Source organism: Hydra viridissima, unplaced genomic scaffold, assembly GCF_058129835.1.
Source record: "Hydra viridissima isolate aposymbiotic clone 2 unplaced genomic scaffold, HvirCarnegie_v1 scaffold_1, whole genome shotgun sequence".
NCBI lineage: Eukaryota > Metazoa > Cnidaria > Hydrozoa > Anthoathecata > Hydridae > Hydra > Hydra viridissima.
Genome location: NW_028324300.1, coordinates 22,439,464 through 22,466,351, shown reverse-complemented (window position 1 = coordinate 22,466,351; position 26,888 = coordinate 22,439,464). Strand labels below are relative to the sequence as shown.

The 26,888-nt window shown below is 32.3% G+C and overlaps 5 protein-coding genes across 6 annotated transcripts in view; 3 read left to right on the top strand and 2 right to left on the bottom strand.

Moving 5' to 3' along the window:
- Positions 1–1,800: 1,800 nt before the first annotated feature.
- LOC149893941 (uncharacterized) lies at positions 1,801–2,310 on the top strand. Its single transcript, XM_090076637.1, has one exon. It carries the CDS (start codon positions 1,801–1,803, stop codon positions 2,308–2,310), a length of 510 nt encoding a protein of 169 aa, XP_089932763.1.
- Positions 2,311–2,570: 260 nt separating this feature from the next.
- Positions 2,571–3,191, top strand: LOC145187422 (general transcription factor II-I repeat domain-containing protein 2-like). Its single transcript, XM_090076627.1, has 2 exons — positions 2,571–2,822; positions 2,904–3,191. The coding sequence occupies exons 1-2, from the start codon at positions 2,571–2,573 to the stop codon at positions 3,189–3,191; spliced, it is 540 nt and encodes a 179-aa protein (XP_089932753.1).
- Positions 3,192–10,365: 7,174 nt separating this feature from the next.
- On the bottom strand, positions 10,366–11,652 carry LOC149893940 (uncharacterized). Its single transcript, XM_090076617.1, has one exon. It carries the CDS (start codon positions 11,650–11,652, stop codon positions 10,366–10,368), a length of 1,287 nt encoding a protein of 428 aa, XP_089932743.1.
- A 3,591-nt stretch (positions 11,653–15,243) lies between these two features.
- The window catches only part of LOC149893938 (NACHT, LRR and PYD domains-containing protein 1a-like), a 76,411-nt gene continuing 64,766 nt past the window's right edge, over positions 15,244–26,888 (bottom strand). The window contains exons 8-12 of the mRNA XM_090076490.1: positions 16,708–16,872; positions 16,306–16,554; positions 16,067–16,144; positions 15,536–15,837; positions 15,244–15,409 (exon numbers count right to left, since the gene is read on the bottom strand). Of these exons, the coding sequence (XP_089932616.1) occupies positions 15,389–15,409; positions 15,536–15,837; positions 16,067–16,144; positions 16,306–16,554; positions 16,708–16,872 (815 nt within the window). The 3' untranslated portion in view covers positions 15,244–15,388. The remainder of the gene's footprint in view (positions 15,410–15,535; positions 15,838–16,066; positions 16,145–16,305; positions 16,555–16,707; positions 16,873–26,888) is intronic.
- LOC149893939 (uncharacterized) lies at positions 23,349–24,672 on the top strand. 2 transcript variants are annotated; one of them, XM_090069156.1, is made up of 2 exons: positions 23,349–24,368; positions 24,472–24,672. In XM_090069156.1, the coding sequence occupies exons 1-2, from the start codon at positions 24,087–24,089 to the stop codon at positions 24,655–24,657; spliced, it is 468 nt and encodes a 155-aa protein (XP_089925282.1). In that variant the 5' UTR covers positions 23,349–24,086; the 3' UTR covers positions 24,658–24,672. Both variants share the same exon structure in this region; 1 of them encodes a protein (XP_089925282.1).

Sequence of the window (26,888 nt, the reverse complement as noted above, 5' to 3'; positions counted from 1 at the left end):
GCTAAGAAAATGGCCTTTTTTTGATTTATTAAAGAATAAACTATAATGCAAGTAATGTACTTTTGTAATAAATTTTAAAAAAGAATTCAACAGTTTTGTTTCCTAATACAAGAATTTTTGAAACTTAGTTCATAGTCGTTTTATCACATTTAAAATTTAATAAATATAACCCTCCAGCCGTTTTCTCAATAAAAAAAACCAGCGTATAATACGATGATAATTATTCATCAATTTGTCATCAATCTACGTTCAACCTTTATTTAAAATCTTTCATTAATTTCATTTTGTTATAGCACTTTCGTTATAATACTTTAAAATAATAATCCTAAGGCTGATGGAAACCGGCTCTTTTTATTGCGCAATGTAACGGTAATTAATTTTTGTTAAAAATGAAAGCATTTAGAAAAAGATTTTTTAAAAATGGCGAATATTAGGGTTTTTAGTGGGATTTTTTACAACTTTGACTTCGAATTAGAGCACTTTCCGTTGATTCTCAGGTCTATGTTTTTATATTTTTCTGAATCAGCATGAAATTTTCTATCATAATCAATTATAAAAAAAGGGGAGTGCAAAAGTGCAGTAGCGCCGAAAAACTATACCAGCAAATTTTTTTTTAATTTGCTGTTTGTAAAATTTCGAATCTTTTACTATATAAGTATCATATAAAGATATTGAGTGATTCAAAAAATAATTTGATATTAACTAGGTTTTCAAGTTTATACTGTTCTGCATCGGAACAAAATAACAATAAAAGTTCTACCTGAGCATTACAGATTGTAACTTACTCGCAGAGAAAGATAACGTTGCATTTGTAAGTCTTCTTTTCTCCTTGGAGTTTCGCGTTCAGTTAAAACTTTGCAAAATTACCTCAAATACATTCAAAAAAAACGCCGCAAACTAAATTAACAACATTTTCAAAGAAACTACGTCAATTTCCACTTCATGTAATTGCTTTCTCGTTGTGTAATTAAATCAGTGGTCGGCACCATATTTCCAAAGGGGCCCACTTGCAAAATTCTTGTTTTAGTTGCGGCCCACAGCAATAAATAAATTATATATAAAATGGTTATATTACCTATATAACAGAATATAGTAAAGAATTAGATCAGAGGTCGGCAAATTGTGGGCCGCGGCCCAATTATGAGCCTTTGCTACACAATTTGTGGGTCCCAAGCCACCTAACTGCATAATATACAAAGTAGTGTAGTTGTGGGCCTTTTAGTTGTTTTCCAGGCTGTAAAAATTAAAAAGCCTCCTTATAAAATACTCCCTAATACCAGATCTTGTCATTTTAGACATAGTAAAAAAATAATTTTAATGCACTCTAACACTGTAGCACTTTAAGACTTTAAATAAGATCTTATACTTAAAAGTTAAATCATGCTAAAAAATTACTCTACAAAAATAAAAACATTCGAAAAGCACGTCAAAAATAATTAGAACATTCGAATTTGTTCAGATGAAGTAACTCAAACAACAATTTCATTAATTTAACGCTGTAAAAACTATTTCATATCAAATATACCAGTGGTAAAAGTTATCGTCTTTAGAATGTTTTTCGTACTTTTCTTGAATAAAATACTACATTGTTTAGATTTTTTACGAAATAAGTATTATAAAAGAAATAGTCGGCAAATCTTTAATGTTTTAAATAACCGGTTTTTTAAGACGCATTATTTGAAAATTGAATAACCAAAAATTACTTGAGTATAACCAGTTATCGAGTAACCGGTTATCGAGTTTGGATGCTTTACTCAGAAGTTGCAACTCTGATAAATACACACATTAACTTGCAAAGATATGCCAGGTAAACGTGAAGCGAAGCGTAAATTTGCACGTCAGTGGAATGAAAAATGGGAGCTGATTTATTTCTTCACTGAGGGACCAAGTAACAATGCTCTATGTTTAATATGTAATGAGACTGTTAGTGAACTGAAAGGAACCAAGCTTGAACGTCATTTTGTATCAAAACATGAATTGTATAATACTAAATATCCTCTTGATTCAACAACCAGAAAAATAAAATACGACTCATTGAAAAGCTGTTTAGAAAAACAGAAAAATTTGTTTCAACAAATGTCTAGCAGTGTTGATTGTGAATCTCGTGCCTCTAATATGGTGTCATGGATATTAGCAAAAAACCTGAAACCATTTACTGATGGTGAAATAATCAAAGAATGCATGATTGAAGCATCAAAATTTCTTTTCCCAAATGATAAAAAAATTCATGACAAATTTCAATGGATGCACTTGTCAGCGCGTACAGTTACTCAAAAAATTGAGAAAATGGTTGTTAATGTTTATGATTAATTGTCAAACAATCTTTCAGAAGCTGAATTTGTGAGTATCGCTCTCGATGAGTCTACTGACCTTGTCGGTAAAGCACAACTCTGTGTTTAAGCACGTTTTATCACTACGAATTGTTGTTTATTTGAAGAACTGCTTGGAATTGAACCACTGGAAACAACTACAACTGGACAAGACATTTATGACAAATTGTTCAAAATATTAAAAATAGGAAAGTGCCTCTTCAAAAAATATCTTCAGTTGTCACAGATGGCGCTCCTGCTATGATTGGAAGAATTCGAGGAGTTGTTACTTTGCTGAGAAATAGTGGTGAGTTTCCTAACAAATTTATGTCATATCACTGTTTGATACACCAGGAAGCACTGTGCGCTAAAGTTGCGACAATTGATGATGTAATGACAGCTGTAGTAAAAACAATCAATCATATACGTTCCAATGCACTCAAACGGCGTCAATTTCGTGCGCTAATGGAACAAAATGAAGATGAACATGGTGATCTTCTTCTTCATTCAGAGGTATATAGACAAAAAATAAATAATTTACCATTACAATATATGTCTATTTTTCAAAAATAATTGTTTGTCTATTTTTTGCAGGTTAGGTGGCTATCAAGAGGAAATATTCTTAACAGATTTTGGGAGTGTTTGCCAAGTGTACTGCAGTTCATGGCAACTAAAAAATTTTCATTCATTACAATGTCTATTGAAGAGTTTAAGTGTAAACTGGCTTTCCTTTGCGACATAACAGCACAATTCAATGTTCTGAATAAGAAATTACAAGGCCGCCGTGTGCTGGTTTGTGATTTGATCAACCCCATTACTGTGATGAAGACAAAACTTAATTTGTACAAAACTCAATTTGCATCTGGTAGTTGTACTCAGTAGTATATAAATGCGGGTTCTAGCGCATTGACCCCGTTCCATACTTAAGGTAGTCATCATTATCGTTGTCATCATGATGATGATGTTGGTTTCTAGCGCATTGATACTTTTCCCATACTTAAGGAATTTCAAGATGGCGTCATTTTTCAATGGGATTGTAATTTGTTAAAATTGGGATTGTATTCTTCCCGTTAAGTTTTGCAATATTCAATTTCTTTCCATACTTAAGGATGTCATGATGATGTCGGTTTCAGGCTCATTGATAGCGTAATATATTGGGGTGGTTTTTTTTTCTTTAAAAAATGTTTGTTAAAATAAAAAAGTTGACTTACCTTTGAATCAAAAAAATCTTTATTACCGTCTTGTTTTGTAGTGTCCAATGGCGAAGGTGGTGTAATCATTCAATAGGATCCTTTTGTCATCGTTAGCGCTGAGTGCGACTTTGTTGATTTCTTCGGTGTAATTTTCATGAAGATGAGATCGGATAACGTTCATGGTTGCAAGTTTTTCTTTCTTATCCATTAAGCAGTCTTTATAATGTTGATGTTTGATGTGATTTTCGACGCCTTTGCATTTTTTGTGTTCTTCATTTTCTTTGGGTATGTAGTAGCTTAGGTCTAAGTCCAACAAACTCTTTAATTTGTTTACCAGCAGCCTCATCCTTGAACTTTCCTATAATCTTTTTATTCAAGCCCACTTTAAAGCCAACGTTTTGAATAGCGGGATGCTCTTTTGGAAATTCGCTCGTGTCAAATTTTTCAAGTACATCGTCAGCAATGTCTTTGTAAAAGTCTTCCGTTTCGATTTCATAAAAGAGCGAGTCTGTGTCAGTCATGAGTAATTTTAAGCGATCACCGTATTTAGGTTTCATGTAGTCGTAGTGGTGTTGAAACATTAAAATTTTGCTGATGTCTAGGATGCTCATTCCTAAGTAAACAGGTTTGTTGTAAACCAGCTTTTTTCACTTCATATGAACCGCGATTAAGTTTTCATCAAAGATGGTGAAGCTTTCAAATTGAGGTTTTTTGGATAATTTTAAGGCTTCTTTTATTGTGGTGGCAAGTCTAACGTCAACATGATTTTCGATGTTTTCCATGGTTTTTCCAAAGACAGAGTTGTTCATGAGTTTGAAAAATTCCTTATCTGATTCGAAGAGTGCTTTAGTTCATTTATTGGTGTTGAAACTGATGTATGGTTCCATCCAAGGTTCTTCTCTAAAGGTGAAACCTCGATGAATTTTGGTGATGATTAATCCCATTCGTTCATAGAGTTTTAGATTTGTGTGATGAACGACGTATTTTTCTTTATTGTTTAAATTGGGAACGAGCTTATCCACTTTTCCGATGGTTAATCTTTCAGGAGCCAAAGGGTAATCGTTGTGTAAATTGTGAAGGTGATCGGGGTAATCTAAATTGACTTCAAGGATGCATGGCATAGATTTCCAATTTTTTAGCTCTTCATCGGTCATCCATCTGAATCCTCCAACGGGAAGAGGTTTGCTCATAGCCCATCCATATAAATTGTTGGCGTCTAAATACTGGAGGAATTTCGATGGTTGTGAAGGATCATAGTCTTGCATGTATTTGTTATTGGCAGTTCCATATCGGTTTGAGATCATGCTGATTCCACCGCGTATTCCTTTTTGAGTCATGCGAAGCATATCAGGATCGCTTAAAAGTTCTATTTCAGCTTTAGTATTTTTATAGCAAGCTTGCATACCGAGTCCAGGGCAGGTGTAATACCAGGCGGGATCTTGTTCGTAACTTTCTATGCACACGTTTCTAAAATTTTCAATAACGTCTGTTTGAATGAGCACGTCTGAGATGTTGTACAGCTCGTGGTAATCTTTAAACGTTTTGCATCCAAATACATTCCAAACGTTTTGCACATGCGCGTATTCTTCATCAGTGATGTGCTTATCGTTTAGTCTGGAATAAAAGGCTTCTTTGGGTGGCAATTGCGTTTCGGAAAACTTTTCAATGGAGTCTACCCAGTCATAAGGATAAATGCCTTTTTTTCTTATCAAGTTGAACTGTTCCTTTTTAGGATAATATTGAGCCACGTTTTTGCATTGTTCATCGGTTAGATTTTTAGTTAGTTTGTCTAAACCGAAAGGTAAGAATCTGAAGCTGTCAAGAAACCTCATTTCTCTTATTACTTTTTGAGGTTTACCTTTTTCATCGATATAATCTCTCACTTTTATTTTTTTCGAGAAGCTGATGTAATTTTCTTCATTGTTGGGTATGCAAGTTAGCTTTCCGTCTTTTCCAGCTAATTTCTTAATGAACAAGTGACTGTCGTAACAGGATAAATTGTGTAAAAAAATGGGTATGAAACTTGGTATTTGATAATCAATGTTGCATTGTTTGTGAGCAGCACCACGGTACTTTCCAGTCAAATGGCAATGATCCCACACTTTGTCACCATTAAGATCCTTTTTGCAAATGTGACATTCGGTTGCATCTTTAAATTTCTTTTTATCCTCATCAGTCTTGAGTTTCTTTTTCTTCCATTGTTGTTGACGTAAATCGCAATTGTTCCAAATCTCTGTAAGGTCTGCTTGAAGCATGGTGATAAACTTTTGAGCCACGTCATCCTCTTCGCTTTCTGCTGTGTACATGACTGGCTTTCCCTTGTAAATGGTTTCGTCGAAGCATTTGATGAAGTAGCTGAACGAGCTTGGAACATGCTTTTGATATTTTTTGGTGTATGACTGTTTTGAGTCAGAGGTGCAAGTGTTGACAGGTTTGGTGAAACATTCAAAGTCTGCATTGACTACAAACGGGACTCTCATGGACATGTTGTAGTTTTTAAACTGAACGGTTGTCCCTTCTTTAGGAAGTTCAGTTCTAACCGAGATGTGTTTATAGCAGTCTTCTTGATGTTTTTGAAGCTTTTCTTCTCGGTCATATGCTTGCATGCAATTTCTGCAAATGTGTTGTTTTCTTTTTCCTTTTGTTACTGAAGAACCAACCAATCGACCTAAGTTTTTAATGAGGCAGTAATGGTTAGTGTCTTTGTTTGAAATGAGTAGCAAATCGATATTATGCTTTCGATCTAAAAATTTGGATATTCGTAAAGGATGGATTATTTTTTCTTCGTATCCAAAGACGTTGATGCTAATATCTGGATTGTTCGATTCAAACTTGTTGATACCTTGAGTAAGAGAGACAGGAAATTCCATTCCATTCCAATTGAGCTCTTCCGATTTTAGAATCAAGTCTTCATCAATTCTTTCGTTGTCTCTATTTTTTAGATTCAACGCTCTGGTGACACTCCACATAAAGCATTTGTTGTCATTGTTTTCCATGTTGATGATCGCCTTTTTACTTTTTAAGCTAGGAGACAGATCTATGTAGGAAGAACCGCTGAAAGGTATCCAGTCAATCATGTTAACTTCTACTTTTAAAATTTTGTTGACTCTCCAATTGGATCCTTCCTTGTTGTAATTGGATATGTTTTCAAGAATTCTTTCTTTCCATGTTTCAAAGCTTTCTCTTTTGTCTGTTGATTCGAGAATAATTTCATATATAGACGGGAATACCACAGTGCGAAGATTTTCTTCTCCAGTAGCAATATTCACACGTGTCATTTCGCAGATTAAAACAAGGTTCGTTCTTGTGTTTTTTTTAATGACTTTGATGACAGCCTCTTTGACCATGTTTAAAAAGGCATCAGGGTCTTCATATCGAACAGGTGGGGTGTATGAAAACTGCTCAGTGACGTGTTTTATCGCATGATTAGTCAACTCAAACTTTATTGTAAAAGGACTGCCTGCAGGATCCTGTATTGGTCTTGGAGCATTAAATACGAGTCCTTTGAGAGACTTGATCGTTTTTTCCACTCCATTTTTCACGTTGCTTACTGTTTTCTCCACAGGTGTTGGAACGTAGGGATCAATGGCAGTAAGCACTTGGTTAAAACCGTTAGAGACAGCGGTTGCAATCCTTGAAAACAGTCCAGGTCTTAGTGCTGGAACCGGTCTTGGTGTAATGACGTTTGTTGAATCGAAAACAGGTGTGTCAAGGATGTGATGTGGTCTTGGAGCAGGCACAGGTCTCGGAGCAGGCAAAGGTCTCGCCTCAGTCGTGCGTATACGAGGAGCAGGAATTGGTCTCGGAACACTTTCAATAGCTGCAATGAGCTCGGCTTTTCTCATTCTTGAGATGCCTTTAACACCACGGTCTTTGGCAATCTCTTTTAACGCTTTCATATTTCGTTTATCCATTTTATTAAGGAGAAATAAAATCTTTAAGCCATTTCAATTTCTATCGTGATCAAAAAAATTTTAATTTTCAGCAAAATTAAAATCACGATACGACTTTTATTTGATAACCACGTGTATTGTCAAAGTATTTCCAGTAATGACCCGTTTCTTTTCTTAATTGGTAATGAGACTTGTATTCAGTCACCTCACCCGTTTCCACATGAGTGATTTTATAAGCGAGAGGATGTTTTCTAATTTCAACAAGCTTTGCCCATTTAGGATCAACAGGCTTTTTCTCTTTTGGCTTACGCGTTCTCGGCCTTCCCACAGGTTTCCTTTCTTTCACCTTTTTCATCCATTCTTCTTTATCGAGCAAATTGTTTTCATATGCAATCAATATCAAAGCCAACAAATTGTTTGATGTCTTGTTAACAGCATTTTCCTTCAACAACTCTCTCAATTCCTTTTTTGTGTAATTCATTTTTATTACTGAAATATTTTATTCTTCTTAATTCAATTTTTTTCAATTCTTTAAAAAGAATCAAAAAATGATCTTAAAAATCACTTGTGATTTCCACGTATCATGAGATGATCTTAAAAATCAGTGCATGCGTCAACATATAACCATCAAAATAATCATAATTAAATATTTCTATCGCCACCTTTCTGTTATAATAATCTTCTTTAAATGTTGTTGGTTCTTCAACATGCTCCATGATTAACTTGTCACCTGATTCATCAAACGCAATGGTTTCATCAATAACTTTTGTGTTGTTCTCCATTTTGTTTGTGCTGTTAATGATTTTACTCGAATTCAATTTTCTAAAGCTTTTCACGGATTTTAAAGGTCTTAAAAATTCAATCTTGATTCCATTATCCACCTCTCCATCTCGACGCCATAAATATCTCCATCCATGACCAGTTCCTTTCTCCGCTTTATAAAGAGACTTGTATTCAGTCACCTCACCCGTTTCAACGTTGGTCATTCTCACAGTGATTGGATTTTCCTTTTCTTTCAGTTCATGTATTCCTTCATGCTTTCTCGGCCTTCCCACAGGTTTCCTTTCTTTCACACTTTTATTAATCTCGTCTTTACTGATCAAGTTATTTTCAACAGCAAGCATCATCAGACCTAATAAATGTTTTGAGGTTTTAGTTACTCCGTTTTCCTTCAGTAAATTTTTCAAATACGATGTTGTATATCTCATTTTACTTCTACAGTGATTTTTTTAGTTCAATTCAATTTTTCATCTCTTTCAAACAATATTTCCATTTCTTCAACGAGCTTGTCATTCCTGTCCATCGTGCAAATCTCAAGATCAATTTTCAATTCTTAAAAAAGAATTAAAAATTCAAAGAATTTCCATGGATCATGAGATGATCTTAAAAATCAAAGAATTTCCATGGATCATGAGATGATCTTAAAAATCAAAGAATTTCCATGGATCATGAGATAATCTTAAAAATCAAAGAATTTCCATGGATCATGAGATGATCTTAAAAATCAAAGAATTTCCATGGATCATGAGATGATCTTAAAAATCAAAGATTTCCACGATCCGCAAGCGGATTTAAAAATCCAAAGAATTTCCATGGATCATGAGATGATCTTAAAAAATCAAGGATTTTCCACGGATTTTCAAGATGCAGGAGCGCAAAACCTTCCCACTCCTCAGCGATAACAGACTCTTCATTTATTTCAACTTTCAAATACCTTTGTTTAGTAATCATGTCTAATTTTTCTCGTTCCAAATCACTTATTGTGCAACGATGCATATTGATTGTATCGATTACAATTTTTATTTCATTTGATATCCTTCTACCTCTTTCTAAAATCATTTTTTTCTCAGCTTTCATTTCCTCAGTCATTTGAATTTTTCTTCCAGCCATCATCTCCTTTCTTTTTTGAGCTACCTTTTTTCTTTCCTCTTTTGATGTTGCTTTTTTCCTCAACTCTGACAACTCGAGATCTTCCAAAAGCTCTTTTTGTGCTTCCACCCACGTTTTTTCTTTGATCGGAAATTTTAATTTTCTTTCCGCCGACACCTCCTTTCTTTCTCGAACTAGTCTAAGTTTCAAATCTACCGCCTTGTATATTAATTCTTTATAACATCTTATTTGATCATTAAACTTGTTTATTCTTTCTTCTAATGTCATGTTCTCCATCTTTTTTAATCGCTGTAAATGATTTTTCTCGAATTAAATTTTTTTCAGCAAATGGAAAATATTCATATTTTTGGATCATCATGTCCATTTTCAGTTTTGCGGACATTTTTTTCTTTTCATCCCAATCCATGTTCATTTCAAGAACGTATTTGTCGATCGATCTCAGCTTTTCTTGCTTTCTCAAATGAACCCACTCTTTGTTGTGCTCTTTGATTTTTTTCTCCATTTGCGAAAAGTCATCCTCTTTTTCTCCCCACAACATCGCGTAAAGCTCGTCTCTTTTTTCATCGCTGTACATTTCAGGAATTTTGAACGAGACATCCTTGAACGCAAGAGCCTCGAGCTGCTTTTTCTTTTCTGCATCAGACTCTCTTTGGCTAAACTCCAGAAAAAACGGGTGAAACGTCATTTTATTTAATGATCTCAATCTTAATTCCTTTTTCATCTATTTTTCCGTTTCGCTTCTCAAAATAATTGTTGCCATGTCCCGTCTCTTTCATCGCTTTGTAAAGAGAGCCGTATTCAATCACTTCTCCTGTTTCAGCGTGCGTCATTTTTACAGCCACGGGATTGTTTCGGATCAAACGAAGCCTTTCGTATTTGGAATTTATCGGCTTGACATCCTCCATCATCGCATTTTTATCGATCAGATGGTTCTCCAGCGCAATCATCGCCAAACCCATTTTGCTTTTCGACGTTTTGGAAACGCCGTTTTCGATAAGTAAATTTTTCAAATCCTTTTTCGTATAATTCATCCTTTTATTAAGGATTTATTTTTTTATCTTGAAGAGTTCATGTGGGTGTTTAATACACAATGTTCATTTTGTTTCCGTCGGATTTGATTCTTAACAGCTTGTCAGAGATCACCACAGCATAGGCTTGAGTGTCTGCAGGAACGTTTGCGTTAAAGGTGGCTTTAACTTGCACGTCCAACACGGTCGATTTCAACCTCTCAGCCTGCTTGCTCACGTCAAAAACGAAAATAGGACAAATGTGTCTGTAGTTCAGCGCTGTGATATTCGGTTGGGCGACAATTTCGCTTATTCCAAAAATCTTGTTGTCAAACTTGCATGCGTCTCTGTAAACCCTTGAAAATTTGTTGTTTGTAAAAGCCAAGTCGTAATCCACAGCAGGATACCTCTTGCTGTTTAAGGTCACATACATGTTTTTCAAATCGCAGTGGTTAATCACGGAAGGGTTTAAATCTTGACTTCCGTCTTTATTAGTCTGAAATCCAACAATAATGTACCTCGGACGTTCACTGGCTGATCTAGCACTTAACCTCCAACTGAACGTATTGGACACTGGCACGGCAATGGTGTCGCACTGTCTGGATCTAAACGACAACGGAACGTCTACTTTAGACTCGATGAGTTTGTAAAGACGGTTGTTTGCCATCACAGAGGGAGTGACATGAGGCATAAACAAAGACAGTTTGCTCAAGGTGACTTTTCCTGCAGCTGTTGCATCGCTCTTAAAAATCGCATCAACGTCGCTCTTCCTTACAAGTGTTATCGTGTGCTTGAATCCGTAAAGAACTTTTTCGTAATCTTCACATAAACCAAAAATGTGCTTCAAAGGAATGCAGAATGAAAAGGTCCCTTTATCAGCAGGCTGCTTAATGATGAAATCTTGTCTTGCGATAAAACCAGTATTGCTTATAAGATCGGCAAGGGCAGTGCTGTCTCTTTGCCACAGCTGATTCATTCCTTCCGACACTTGGAACTCTACAGGATATTTCAGGAAACCCAGCAAGGTAGTGGCTTGACCTGGACTGTATATGGTCTCAATCTCTTGATTCGACAACTGATAAGAAATCTGACTGAACAGGTGCATGATGCCGTTGTTGACAAGAGTAACCACATCCGCATCCGCATAGGAAGTACCGTCTGCTTTTGTCAGTCTTCCTTCCACCAAAAGGTAAGCATCGCAGGGACGCGTGAACAAATCTTGCTGCTCAATGTTGATTCTTATCTCACCGGACGTGTTTAAATTGGTGCTCACCGGCTCATATTCGTGAAATTCATATCTCTCAATATCTTCATCAATGATGATTTCTTCTGTAATGTCTAAAACATCTGAATTTGCCATTTTTCTATACCAAAGAAAAAAATTTTTCAGATCCTTTGGATCCGTGGAAAAATCTTTATTTTTTTCATGGATCTGTTTTCACGCAATCTTTAATCCTCTTCCCGATTTCTTTGAAAGTTTTACCAAGTCTTGAATTCGGATGGCGTTTTTATGAGACAGAGACCCTCCAAGAGAGGAATAATCGCTGCTCACCTTTGGAGGTCCAACCATTCCGGAAATAATGTCTTTGCTTTTTTGAGTAAGCTTTTGAGGTTCAGATCCATGGAAAGAATTTTTCGGAGTTCCAGTCTTGGCATACACCTTTTCTAACGCCGTTTTGCCTTGGTCAATAGCCACATCTTTTGCTGTCGCAATCGCCGAAGAAGTCAACTCTTTCCCTGCAGATTTTGCAGCTGTAATCGCCTCTCTTCCCAATTCGCTTTTTGCCATTTTCTGAGCCAAATTAGACGCTGCTCTTGACGCGCCCGATGCTGCTGCTCTTTTTAAAAAATGACGCAACGTATCCATGATCCCACTTCCTCCAACAACGTATTTCTTAACATATCTGTTTCTGTAAATGATCATTTTTTAAATACGAGAAAAAAAATTATTTGGATCCGATCACCTTTATGATTGATTTGTACTGGTTTTTGCTGATCACCTTTTGCCTCAACAACTCATCGCAAATGCTTACAGCTTCATTTCTCGAACCCGTATTCCCAGCACGACAAGCAGCCACGCTCAATTCAAGCTTTTCCACCAACGCATTCGGATCGCTAGGAAGAACAATCACTCCTGAACCTTTTTTTCCCTTTTCAATACGCTCCATTATTTTATTGTATAGTTCATTAAAACGATTTTCAATATCACTTCTAACCTCTTGCAGCTTTGGATGTTTGTCATGAAGTTTTTTATTGAGCATTTCAAGATCATATTGTGATGGAGCTGAAATAGAATCTTCTCTATTTTCAGTTTTGCGAGATTTCAGCTCATTTTCAATAGGAATGATGAATTGATTGTATTTATCAATCTCTGAAGCTCTGGGCTTGTTCTTTCTTGCATCTGGAGTTACGGCTCCGCTCTCCATCAATATTTTTGAGTAATTAGCCACATCTTCAGCGGTGACGTCGAAATTCTTTGAAATGTTTGGGCTGGGGCCAATGCTATAAACAATTCGAAGTTTTTTTCGAGAAAAAAAATCTTTCGTAAAAACGCAATTTTTCACGTACGAAAAAAAGTTCGTAATCTCGAGGAATTTATCGCTGTTTGTATTTTTTTCGGCCATTGCTATAAAGCATAAAACGTATACGTCACTAAAGTTCACGAATTTTTTTTATCCGTTTACGTCATTGATAACAAAAATTTTTTTTTTTATTTTTATTAAGTAGGCCTACTTAACAAATTTTATTAGTTATAAAGTAGGCTGTGCTGTCTATTCTATTTTTATAAATATTTTTACATTCTATTATTTGGTGTTTAAAAAACTGTGTAAAATTAAAATAGGAACATGGATTTAATTTTTTCGGATGAAGACTTAGATTTCGAAGTTGCAGAAAATGAGCTTCGCCACCGATTGCCTCGAGAGGTTGGTGTTTAAAACATTACTTAAAATTAATAAATTTTGATGTTTTTTTTTAATGATTTTTTATCGAACAAAATCAGAAATCATACTAAATAGGCGCAGAAATTATATTTTTGTTTTGTTTTTCAATTTCATTTTAGTTTAATGGTCGCTTTTTTAACGAAGATGTTTCTGACAACGTTTTTCGAGAACAGTATCGAGTACCAAGAGCTGTATTAGATTTTTTAGAAACTAGGCTTAAAGATGATTTGCAACATTATACTAAGCGAAATAAAAGCATTTCAGTACGTTTCCAGATAATGGTATTTCTTCATTTTATTGGCACAAATGTTTTTTTTCATGTTCTCAGAGACTGTCATGGAATCTCTACCAACACAATTTATCGTATTATACACAGTGTAGGAGAAGCTATTTTCAATGTTAGTGTATTAAGTTAATAAAACTATTGAAAGTTTTACGTTGTCATATAAAGTTGCTTATTATTTTTATTTTAGTGTGAAAATTAAAAACTAAGTTTAGTAAAGAGAAAAATTGTTATCTTATAAGATTAGATTCGACAAGAGATCATAAAATGGCCGAATGATTGCTCCACTCTTCCACAAAAGTTTATGGAAATCGGAGGTTTTCCGTGCGTATGTGGTGTTCTGGATGGGTCTCATATACTCCTTTCTAACCCTCCTCAAGCAGATGAAGATTCTCTAATCAATCGCCATCATGTCCATAGCATAAATGCAATGGCAGTATGTGGACCCGACACGTCCATATTTTATGCATCGACCAACAGTCCAGGAAGGTGGCATGATGCACATGTAAGCCTGTCACTAAGTTATATTTTACAATTGTTAGTTCACTAATGCTGGGTATTCAACTAGTACGTGACATTCTTCGGTATGTTCATATTGAACATACTATTTGAACTATTATGATTGCTAATTAAAATGTAACTTAGACTAACTAATATAATGTATTATAATGTAACTTACAGTAAATTTAAATATTGTGATTTTACTACTATTAGGTTCTAAGAAATTGTAACCTATGGAACAAGTTTGAAATTGGAGAGCTTCCATTTAATGGAGCTGTAATTTTGGCTGACTCTGCGTACCCATGTCGAGAATGGTTAATTCCACCTTTTCCTGGTGATCCAGACGGAGCTCAAAAACGTTTCAACAAAGCACAGAGAAAAACTAGAAACATAATTGAGCGATGTTTTGGCATTGTCAAAAACAGGTTTTATGCTTTGAAAACTGGAATTCGTTTGCATAAGGTCGAAGATGCCTCTAAGCTTATCATGTGTGGATTTGTTATCCATAACTTTTGTATTCAACATGAAGACAACGGTAATGACTTTGAAGAACGCGAAGAAGAACAAGCTGATGAAAATCTAGCTCAAGAAAATCAGAATGATGGAGCTTTGAATAGACGATTACAGCTACTTAACTACTTTACTTAAAAGTATTGTTTAAAAATTCATATACAATTTGCTCTAGAGCATAGGATCTATCAAAATAGTTTTGACATGGATCATAGATTTGTGCCTAAATTAGTTGAATTAAAATTGGAAAAAAATTCACACAATGACTTTTTAATAAATGCAAGAAATTTTTATAAAATATTAGACCATAAAAATATATGTTTATATCTGTTTTTATATAGTATGTGTATTTTGTTTTTTTATAGAACACGCTTAAAAAAAAATTAGGAGATTTGTTAGCTTTTGTTGTTAGGAGCAATTCTTATTAAGAGTATTTTAAAAAGGTAAAAAATGCTTAATAGCATAAAATTAAGATATGATCGTATTAATATTAAACTAGATTACAAAATAAATTTAAAATATGAAAGATATTGTTTTGTTTAAATTTTAAAATCAACCACTAGCCAATGCAATACCTTATATATAGTTATATATAGTTGTGATGCTTGTATCTATTTCACATCGCAACAGCATTGGTCTTAATGTTTGTGTGAAGTTTTACAGAACTTATTACTGTAAGGTAATGGTGATAAAAAAAATGAAATAACAAGAACAATTTCAGGTTGAAGTTATATTTTTATTGTTACTAAAAAATGTAATTGGTCATGGCTTTACAGTTAAATACCTTCAAGGTGAATGTTTAAATATAGTTATACAACATTTTTCAAAATTTAACATAAAATTATGATGTAGCTCTTCTCTTAATGCTCAAGAATTTCCTCCTAAAACAAAAAAAATTTGTTAATGATAAAGTTATACTAAATACAAGCTACAAGTTATACTAAATACAAAAAATTTGTTAATGATAAAGTCATACTAAATATTATTACAAATTAATTTTAAAATACCGTTTCTGTATTTACAAAATGTTGCTGGTTTGAAGGTTGCAATTTCTCATTCATTAGCTTTGTTGCTGTTGTGTAACATATTGTTAAAGCCTTTTCTTTTCGAATTTGCTGTTGTCTGAGAGCAACGTCCAATTTCAGAAGTTTTACTCTTAATTCTTGTTCTTTTTTTAATCTTTCTTTTTCTAACCGTAAAACACTTACTTTCAATTTTTTAAAACTTCCATCTACCAGGAGACTTTCTCTAGCTTGTTTTCTTTTTAATTTTTTTAATGCCCCCCTTGATGGTTTATTTTGAATTGAATCTAAAATTTAATTCTAGGAGTCAAAACAAGATCAGTTAACTAAAATAATAAGAAAGGTGGTTTAGATTCCTTTAAAAATAAGAAGTTTTTAATGGTTTTGGAAATACTAGTTGTGTAAAAATTAAGCACAAATTGATGTTGTCTGTTATATAATTATAAGTCTAAAACCTACAATTAACTAAATTAAACAACTGAGATTTAAAAAAAATTAATTTATAAATTGCATTACCTTGAAGTATCTGACAACTGTCACTAACAAGAGTGGTATTGTCTAAATTAGGGGAGGACATACAATCAAATCTTGCATCTAATATAAACAATCAATTAACTCTATAAACTATAGAAATAGAAATATATATATATATATATATATATATATATATGTATTTTATAAAATACATATATATATATATATATATATATGTATTTTATAACACAACTAGTCTTAACCAACAAAGAAAAATATACCAGACATAGACGAAATAAAAGAAGCTGTATCAGAAGATTGTTTCAAAGTAAAGTCTACTTCTTTACTTGATGAAGAAAGGGTGGCAGTGGGAGTGGAAAGTTGGTTGGGAGTGGATGACAATGCATCATCTGTTGTACAAAAAGAGATATTAAAATCAGGAACATCGATTCCAGATACATTTATTGACTTCCTGTCAATAATGTCTAAAACAACATTATCTAATTCTGTTAGTTGTCTCCCTGCAGCACCTTAAAAAAAAAAAATTATATATATATTTGTATATATAATATATATATACAAAAATATTTAATTATATATATATATATATATATATATATATATATATACATATACACACACACAGACATATATAAATATATATATATATAACAAAACTATACCTGTTTTTAGACTCTTAGCAAAATTTTGCATTGTAGCTCTTCGCAAATAATCCCACTCTCTACTACGTAGCTGGTTGATATCTTCAATTTTTGCCCCTAAACTATTTAAATGTGACATTATGTCTTCCCAAATTCTATTTCTATGCCTCATAGTAATAGATGGACCTAAAAGTAGATGAAATAAATAATCAATATATAGTATAATATAGTCTTATATAGTAAAATACTAAATATTCTATAATAATATATTATTTTATAATAGGAATCATACCTAAAAAAGCTTACCTATATATATATATATATATATATATATATATATATATATATATATATATATATATATATATATATATATATATATATATATATATATATATATATATATATATATATATATATATATATTTATATAATATAATGCAATTATACATATTTTTATTTAAATAGTTTGCTAATTAAAACATACCAAGCTTCCCAAGAAGAACCTCTTTGTTTTCTCTAATCTTTATTGCTAGTATCATTTTAAGTTCTTTAGACAGCATTTTATTTTGTTGTGTATTTGTGTATTATTTTGTTGTGTATTTGTGTATTATATGGCATATTTGTTGACTATTTATACTTTTCTTTAGTCAAACATTATGAAAAATTTGTTTAACCAAAATTACTATCGAAAACCTACATAAATAGGAAATGGAATGTTAAATACGTTTTAACGAACCACAACAAGGAACTGAATAATCGATTAAATGCATATTTTAAGTAATTAGTTTATTATGGAGTTACTAAAATCCTTTTCAGTTTTATCTATAAAATATCTACATAAAAACACAAACAAAGAATGTTCAATGATTTTGAAGCGCTAACGTTGTTCCAGCAATGGCCGCCAAAAATCACGAAGAAAATATCTAAAATTGAGATCAAAAATCTATCTGAAGTTTTTTTTCGAAAAAACGCATTTTTTATCTGAAAAGGCGATTCCCTAGTTCGTTTATAGCATTGGATTTAAAAACGAAGTTTTTATCTTAAAAACGGAATTTTTTGAATGTTTATAGCAATGGACTTTTTTTTTCTTCGCTTTTTACGGTAAAAACTTCGTGTTTTACGGAAAAAACTTCGTTTTTTATGTTTATAGCATTGGCCCCAGAAAACATTTTTTAATGGTCTAAAGTAAAACTTTGTTTCTTGTTACTTTTATATTACAATTGCAAAGAAAACGTTTTTTTGTAATTCAAGTAATTAATTTTGTTTTGAACAATAACTACTAATTGCAGCATTACATAAGTCTCTCTTCGTTTGGATTTTTTGATAGATCTTGTTTTGTATCTAGTCTTGTACAAAGGGCCATTCACTGTCCTTGTACTTAGGGCCATGTTTTAAAGTAACATCTACGGTCATAATCCTTATGATTTTGTTTTATTTGTTTTTTTGTAGTAAATAAAAGAAAATGACATCAATTATCAGTACTATTTCGATTTAGTCACATTTTTTTGAGCTGGATGCTATTTATATGGGACGATTAAGGTTATGATTGGAAACTTCAAATGTAATTGAATTGTACAAAATGTTTTTAATAAAGTTGTTACTATCTTTTAGATAATTTAAGAGCAAAAATATATTTCTATAACTTGCTATACTAGCTGGTGGCCTAGGTACAATTAGAAATGAACTCATTGTACCTCAGGTTACTGATTTTAAACCCCTTTTACTTGGCAGAGTTTTATATTTTAAGTAATGTCGATATCAATAGGAAGTAATTGATATGATATGATCATACAAAAAATCTGGCCCTAAGTAGATTAATATCCCCTAAATAGGTTTTTAACTTAGAAACCTCTTAAAACCCAGCCAAAACTATTTTTAGTTGTCAGATTCATTTAGATTTTACCATAATGCTTTTTAGAGGAAATCTTATAATGCAGACAATGAAAAATACGAAATTAAAACATATTACATTAAGTAACATTACTGTACAGTAAAAGATGTCAGATCAACATCAAACATAAGATACTGACGTCTAGATGATCCATAACCAACACTTGGTGGTGGAACTTTCATTATAATATCTTCAAGTTCTAAATCATAAATAGTCATCTTCTCGTATAAATTTATTGTCTCCTGATTTCTTAAGATACTTAAATTTGTAAACTAAACCAACAACTTCAATAACTTCTGCCACATAATGTCTAGATTATTTCTTTCCACTAAACTTGACAAGTAAAAAACTTCCTGAAATAATTTCACTATTTCCTGATTCATTGTCAAGTATATTTACTCCAAAATCAATTTCATCAAAACTTTCATTATTTAAACTTGTGTCAGAATGTTGATTAAAAATAATCTGTTTTACCATGGATTTCATTTGTCTTGAAAAAGGTTTTTGACATTGTTCATTATTAGATTTTGAATGTAAAATAACTTTCATTTCAGGTGTATCAGTTAAAATGCGTGATTTTCCCTTACGCCCTTTTGTAATAGCTGCCTTTCTTAATTTGACTTTTGGGTGAGGTCGTATTATTTCAGGTGAAACAATAAACAATGTTGATGGTAAATTGCCAGGAGTGGTTTCAACCTCATTGCTATCATTAGAAATGATAGCAATGAGGTTGAAACCACTCCTGGTTTTTTTTCCAAGTTTCAGTATCCACTATTGGCGTATCAGTAACAGCTGCAGGTAAGAAGTCAATTTCAGTAAAAATATTTTCATTAAAGGGAAAAAACACAGTACATATAAAACTGTTAACAATACTATTTGGTACAAAGCACAAGGATAAGCTTGACCAACCAGGTAAGATATATCATAATTTTTAACTGGTTTACCAGCATTTCCTGGTGATATCATTCAATTATTCATGGCATTATTATAAAAAATTTTAAATGGATCAAAAACATCACGATCAAGGGGTTGCATTTTATGGGTTGAGTGAGGATGAAATGTCATTAAAATTATGCCCGATCTTTTAGCTAATTCAATAATAAAAATGTTGACATGACTTTCATGGTTATCCATTAAGAAAAGAACTGGTTTTTCTACCGAAGGTCGGAAGATACTAGTAAAATGCTCAAGAAATTGCAGAAAAATAACTTCATTTGACCATCCAGGCTTATTAGCTGCTCCTACACTTCCAGGAGGAGCACCATTCAACATGTAGTCCTTAAATTTTGAACGCGGAAATACAAGTAATGGTGGAATGCTACTTCCAGCAGCCATAATGGCTATTATTATTTCTACATTAAAGCCTCGTTCTGCACTATTCATACTCCCAATTTGCTTTTTGCCCTTTGGGGCTAGGATTTTTGTGGTACATGAGCTGTGGTAATTCCTGTTTCATCACAATTCCAAATCTTTGATGGCTCAAAATGATAACATTCTAAAACATTTTTATAATCTTTAAACACAATTCTTAAAGTTTTTTAATTGAATGCAGAAGATCTACCAAGACTTGTTGGCTGCGGTTTACATAGGGACAACTTATCATTATATCTTTTCCGAAAATCTCGTTGCCATTGTTTACCAGCACATTTATTCTTTATCTATGAAGTTTCAATTTTTTTATGGTTTGCTAAAGCATACTCATATGCAAAGAATCTGATTTGCTTTAACGTAAGCCCATAATGCATATTTGCAGCATCTGCCAAGTATTTTACCAAAATTAATTCTTCTTTTATTGAGAATACATTTTTTGGTTTCCTATGTGAATATGAATACTGGGTTCTTCCAGATTTTTTAAACTGTTTTAACTGATATATCAAAGTTGAATTTTTAATGTTGCAATGTCTTGCTACTTTACTTAGACTCATTTTTTGTTGAAGAACAAAATTCACTGCATCAAACATATTCTTCTTGCAAATCTTCTTACAAAAAACACCAACCTTACTCCTTGGGATTTTAAGATTAAAACATATTAACAGAAATGATTATATATTTATTTGCTCTTACTTCCTTATTGCTGTACAGAAATCAAGTAAAACTATATAAATTATATAGTATAATCGTATATAGTATTATATATATAGTATTATATAATATAATCAACTTAATTATCACTAAAGCTTAGTGCAAGAAAGTAATAATACGCTTATCGCTGATTTTTACATGCAAGAGCATTAACGTACAGCTGTTTGATAAATTTGATAAAAATTTTACTAAAAGTGTCCTCTTAAAATACGCAAAAAATTAAAGCGCAATACGAACCAGTCAAAGGTACAACCTCCTACGCTGGTCAAAGGTACACGAGATGGGTTTCTTCAACAATTATCATCTCAAACCCCATTTAGGGTTAGAAATAATCATCTACACTTTTCCATGATAAAAAAAAAGATGTTGGTTAATGCTAATAATATCATACATTAACCAAACAACTATTTATGACAATTTTGTTATCAAAATAAGATAAACATAAATATTTACTTTTTAAGAGCTAAAGCTTATAATCTTGTGGATTAACACAATCTTCCCCAACCATGATATTTTAAGGTAAAAAGAGTCGTCATGGGCTAATATTTCAAATGGCACTTAACGTTTTTGCAAAATGATAATAGTCGGTCAACAAGACAGAGTGACTAAAGGTACAACGCGATAAAAGGTACAACAGGTTCCCCTACTCGTAATTTGTCACCTGACTGTATTATTCAATTAAGTTAATATATTATTCTTGTATTAATATTCTTATAGTATATGAGTTTTAAGAAAGTTTTTAAGAAGAATTTTAAAGAGAGAGAATTTTTGTGATTGAAAAATATTTGAATAAACAAGAAGTTTCGTGAGTGAATAAAAGAGAAAAAGAATTAAGGAATTAAAAACAAGTCAGAAGAAATATTAATCAAAGAAGAATAACCAGACGTTTTTGGCCATTTCAAATAAAGAAGACATTTTCGTATAAAAATGAAGAACAGAAAGAGGAGTAGTTGATAAAAACTGTATCGAACACTGGAAGTAGAGTAAGAGAGTATTATTTGTATTTTATAAATGTAATAAATAAAAGAGCGCTAACCATTACACACCAATAAAATGCTTATTGAGTTATAATTTATTGAGATACTTTACGTACTTTTTGAAACCGAAAATGGCCGTCTAAACTTAAAATCTTGTAACTAAAGACATTTTACAACTTTTTCCAGAGGTAGACTCTGTCTTCTCCTTTCCGATGGATAATCCGACTTTGCTGATGCAAGTGGGATAGGCAGTAATCCAGATTCTATCTCGTCCGTGAGGTGCGCCAAAGGCGGAAGCCGGTACACAATGCCATTCTGCATTATACCCGATCTCCCATAAATCTTGCAGAACGTTGATATGTCCTTTACTACGAAGGTTTACCACGTTTTCAATAATTGCATACTAATACCGCTTTTAAGTAAGTTAGGCAGCTACTAGTTTCTACAGTTTTCTTTGCCTCCTCGTTTTCGACTTTATTATGCATTAAATTCGCATAAGAGTCATTTTCTCATTCCGTCAACTCCGTTACTGAAATTTTGTCCTACAGCTATAAAAACGCAATTCTTGTACAAGTAACATAAAAAACAGCACTGTGGGTAGTAATACTTATTGTTAATATAAACTAGCATTTTATCGGATATTTCCAACTAAAATTTAAAATTTTGTGTGCACAATTGTTAATTAAAAATGTCCACTCCGTAGATGTCCTGCATCTAGGACTATATTGTTATACTCAATAATTTTTTTTCTTTTGTATTAAGGCTAATTGGGGACATAATTTGGTGCTTTAGACATGCTAATTTATGGTATTTTAATACATGTATTAATTTACACCTTATCCTGTTGTAGCTCTTGTCAAAAACTTGCTGTTCCACATTTTTTGTCCACTCCGTTATTACATTCTAAAATAGTCACAGGTTTGTAGTTTTTACTTATTTACTAATTAAAATAATGAAAAAAAGTCCAGTTCTATTGACTTTATTAACATTTAAAGTTATATCGTGCTGCAAGCATTATTTATATAAAAATGAGAGCCTAATTACCTTATTTTAAAAACGATATTCTTATTCGAAGTCTACTCCGTTACGCTTTTTTATTCCGTAAAATTACAAATTTTTATATGGCGTGTTTTAGTACTCTTTAAATCTTTTGGACAATATAGCAATAAAAGATTTTAAAGATGTTTTCCAATGAGTAATAATGAGATATTATTGTTTATGTATAATTATGTCTACTCCGTTACTGTCAACTCCGTGATTTCCTCTTAATAACGGAGTTGACAACAACATAACGGAGCTGACATCACGAATATAAAAAAAATCAAAAGCTTTAAACTAAGCTATTTTCTGCATTTAAATAAACACGTCAACCATTAGGGACTTACTGCAGCGATAAAATATGATTACCTTGCAGCGTTAAATATGATTACCATATATACGCTGCGTTCTTTTACTTTCAAGTTATTGTAAGAGTAATTTGTAAGTATTTTAGTATTAGGATTTCATTTATTGTTTGGTTTTTATTTACATTTGACTCTAATACGTTTGGCTTTTAAAATAAATGTAAATCTTAAAATATATTTTAATAATAATAAATAAATAAAATTTTGGTGTATTAACAATTACAGTTATTATACTATTTTTCCAAAAGAAATACAAATAGGCATATAACATGAAAACTTCAAAGAAATCTCGTGCTGAAATTCAGAAAGCGTTTCATGTTCAGAGAATGTAACATTTGTTTTAAGTCTCGTGTTCAATTTCAAGCAAAAGGATTGCTAAAAGATGAAAGTATTACAGTTTGGTTCCAGTGGGAAAAAGAAAAACAGGAATATGAAAAGATGGGAGAAAAGAAAACAACAAGTGTTATCAGGAAAAGTGTGAAGCGTGGAACACTTAAAGATCTGAAATTAAAATTCTGTGAATCAATTCGAAACGAGCTATGCACGCATGTTTTTATAATAAGACACCAGTTCAGAATGTACAAACAATTAAAAGAAACAGTAAATGTGAACGAAGCTATTATACATATAGATTTTTCTGAGAACTATGTGTGCAAGAATTTTGCTGCAATTAAATCTTCACATTTTGGAGCAAGTAACAAACAAGGTACATTGCATACAGGAGTAATTTATAAAATGGATGGACATCAGTCATTTACAACTATATCCGACTCTTTGAGGCACAATCCTCCTTCTATGTGAGCACATCTGGAACCCGTGCTAATTGAACTCAAGATAGATAACCCACAAATTACAGATCTTCATTTTTTTTCTGATGGACCAACCACACAATCTAGGAATAAGCAAAACTTCTTATTCTCTACATTGATATACGAATTAAAATTTATTTTAGCCAGTTGGAATTTTTTTGAAAGTGGGCATGGCAAGGGAGCACCAGATGCGATAGGAGGATCTGTGAAACGTCAGGCAGATCAGTTGCTTAATATGGGTTGTGACCTTCCATATGCAGAAAGTTTATATAATTTTCTTAACAATGGACATTCATTAATAAAGTTTTACTATATTGAGGAATCCAAAATTATTTCTTTTGACTCAAAATGTTCCAAAACATTAAAGGCTATTACAGGCACTATGAAATTACATCAGCTGCACACAGACAGAAAATTTAATGTTTTGTATCGAGATTTAAGTTGCTTCTGTAAGAGGGATACAGTTTGCACATGCTGCAATTTAAAGAGATATATGTTTTCCAAAAACACTAGCACGGTAAAAAAGTATTTGTGTATTTTATTATTTTGCCTATTTATTTGCTTCTATAATAATTAAATTTATTTTAAGTACTTCCGTGAATTTCTTTTTAATATTTCAGAATTTTAACAGTGATGAAAGCATTACTTCGGCCGATGCAATGGATGTCAATGATGACCAATTTCAACATTTAAGCAACAATATCATTGATCTGGTTAATTTCGATGAAAATTTGAATATCTTGTTGATTGAAGCAAATGATGTTGTGAGCGACCACGACTTTCTTCACATTAATGATGTATGGTAATGATCCAGTAACGGAACGGACAGTATTTGTACAATTTAAATCCGAAAAAGATTTTTGTCGAGTTAGTTTCTTTTTTTAAAGACGCTTTACCTTTTTTAAAAAAAAAAATGTACTGAATTTATTTGTATACTAAGATTTTCCCTTTAATTTAAAATGTAACTTACACTGTTTTGCTTTTAAATAATAAATAATTAGCAAATGTCAGTAACGGAGCAGACATTGTCACATAAATTAAATTTTTATGTCATTAACTTTGGCTAATATACTTAACATGTAGGGTGTAGTTATAGTACCCAGTATATTTCATTACAAAAATAGAATTTGTTACAAAAATAATAATAATTCACAGATGTAGTTACATTTATATTACGGTAAACGAGTGGAAAAAATTATTGGGCCTCATTACTTGATGATATCCAAAAACATTTAAAAAGCAGATTCGTGCAACACCAAATCTATTTTATAGATAGTCCAAACTTTATTTTCATGCAACATTACTTGCGACAAAACCGTCTTATGAGAAATTGACTCGTAAACATAAAATGCCGTTAATGAAGTTGCAACTATGGGAAAAACACCTTTTCTTTTAATTTAAAAAATCAAACTCAAAAGAAATAATGCTGTCCAATTTTGATTTTATACTTAAAATCATTTAAACAATATTCAAACAATAGGAATTTGCTTTTTAACAAAAAAACCTTTATAAATCGCTAACAACTTACTTGGTTACGCTTCGGAAGGAGGTTTCCTGCAGCTTTCGGTTTCATATACAGATGATTTATCTAAAGATTATATTTATCAAAAAAGAAAACACTGATAAATTTTATAAAAAAAAAAAAACTTAGGAATTGCCAATAGACATGATTTAATTTAAACAACATAACTCATTCTTTTTCGTGCCTCTATCTTTTCATTCAACCTATTTATTATTTCTTCAACCTATTTTCTGCACTTGCTAAAATATCAAGTTTCGGAAACTCTTGCTTAATTCGAATTACATAAAGTTTTTTCTCAATCGAAGCAGAAAATTTCTATTAAATGCATAATGACGATGTTTCTTAAAGATTTCATCGTAAGTTGTAAAGTGTTTTTTAAATTGAATGGAATCAAGTTTTTTTAACGGTCTGCTCACGTGTTTATACTCGGTCTGCTCACGTGTTTATATTCGGTCTGCTCACGTGTTTATATTCTTGCTAAAACGATTATGACCTCTCTCTGAGATTTTCGATTATTATCGTGATCTGCACAAGTATCTAATTATCTAAATTTTGCAAATGACATGAATTAATCGCATAGATTTCGGAGCTGTAAGAGCTTGCTGTAAATAAGTTTTAAGGACATACTGCAGTGCGTGGTGTCCACCGAAGATACTTGTTCATTAGTAATTGTTGAGAGTTTTCAAATACTGTTGCATTCAGCGGTATTTGATTTCTTTGAAAATCGATTGAGAAACACAAAAATTTTCAACGAAAACCTCAGAACTTCACCTGTTTACATTTTACCATTCTATTTGAACTTCTCAGCCTCCTGTTTAAGGAAAATCTTTTACACATTTAAAAAATAATGAAGCTGTTAAATGAAAGAAAAAGAAACGAGGATGAAATAATTTAACACGTTTATCTAACGTTAAAAAAGTCATCTTTAACGAAAGCTTCTGACTATGTGAGCTTTAGTTGGAATATTGAAAATAAACTCCTAATCTGCATAAGACCTTCTCACAATATACGTATTGATATGAAACCAAAAGAACGGTATCCTATTACAACCGCTCAAAATTCTTTAGCTTCAAATTAAAAGTGTTCGAGATGGCAAGAATTGGAAGCGAAAACCAAAAATAAAACAATTATGGAGGAGAGCACACTCGCTTACACAACTCGTCTACTAACGACAGCTTATTGATATATGCAGGACCGGTGCAAGGGCTATGCGAATTATGCGGTTGCATTAGGCGCCGGCTTTTCTGGGGCGCCGCGCTGGCGTAGCTAACGTTTTTTTTTTCGTTTTTTAAAAATTACTGATTTTTAATTCCTCTGCTGTTTGGTCATTTGGTATGATGTTTTGTTCAAAATTAATTTAGTAAGCAAAACACTTCAAATGAAAACTGTTGATTTGCAGAGCGCTTTGAAACTAATTGAAAGTGTCAAGTATTTTTTGGAGAACTTGAGATCAGAAAATGGACTGAATAACCTTATTACAAATGCAAAGGAACTAGCCGAAAAACTGGACATCGA

Bases quoted from the DNA above. Each gene is read 5' to 3' on its own strand.
- LOC149893941 (XM_090076637.1), top strand. From the start codon at position 1,801: ATGCCAGGTAAACGTGAAGCGAAGCGTAAATTTGCACGTCAGTGGAAT.
- LOC145187422 (XM_090076627.1), top strand. From the start codon at position 2,571: ATGATTGGAAGAATTCGAGGAGTTGTTACTTTGCTGAGAAATAGTGGT. The intron at 2,823-2,903 runs GTATATAGACAA...TATTTTTTGCAG, and splicing joins ATCTTCTTCTTCATTCAGAG to GTTAGGTGGCTATCAAGAGG.
- LOC149893940 (XM_090076617.1), bottom strand. From the start codon at position 11,652: ATGGCAAATTCAGATGTTTTAGACATTACAGAAGAAATCATCATTGAT.
- LOC149893939 (XM_090069156.1), top strand. From the start codon at position 24,087: ATGGGTTGTGACCTTCCATATGCAGAAAGTTTATATAATTTTCTTAAC. The intron at 24,369-24,471 runs GTAAAAAAGTAT...TTAATATTTCAG, and splicing joins TTTCCAAAAACACTAGCACG to AATTTTAACAGTGATGAAAG.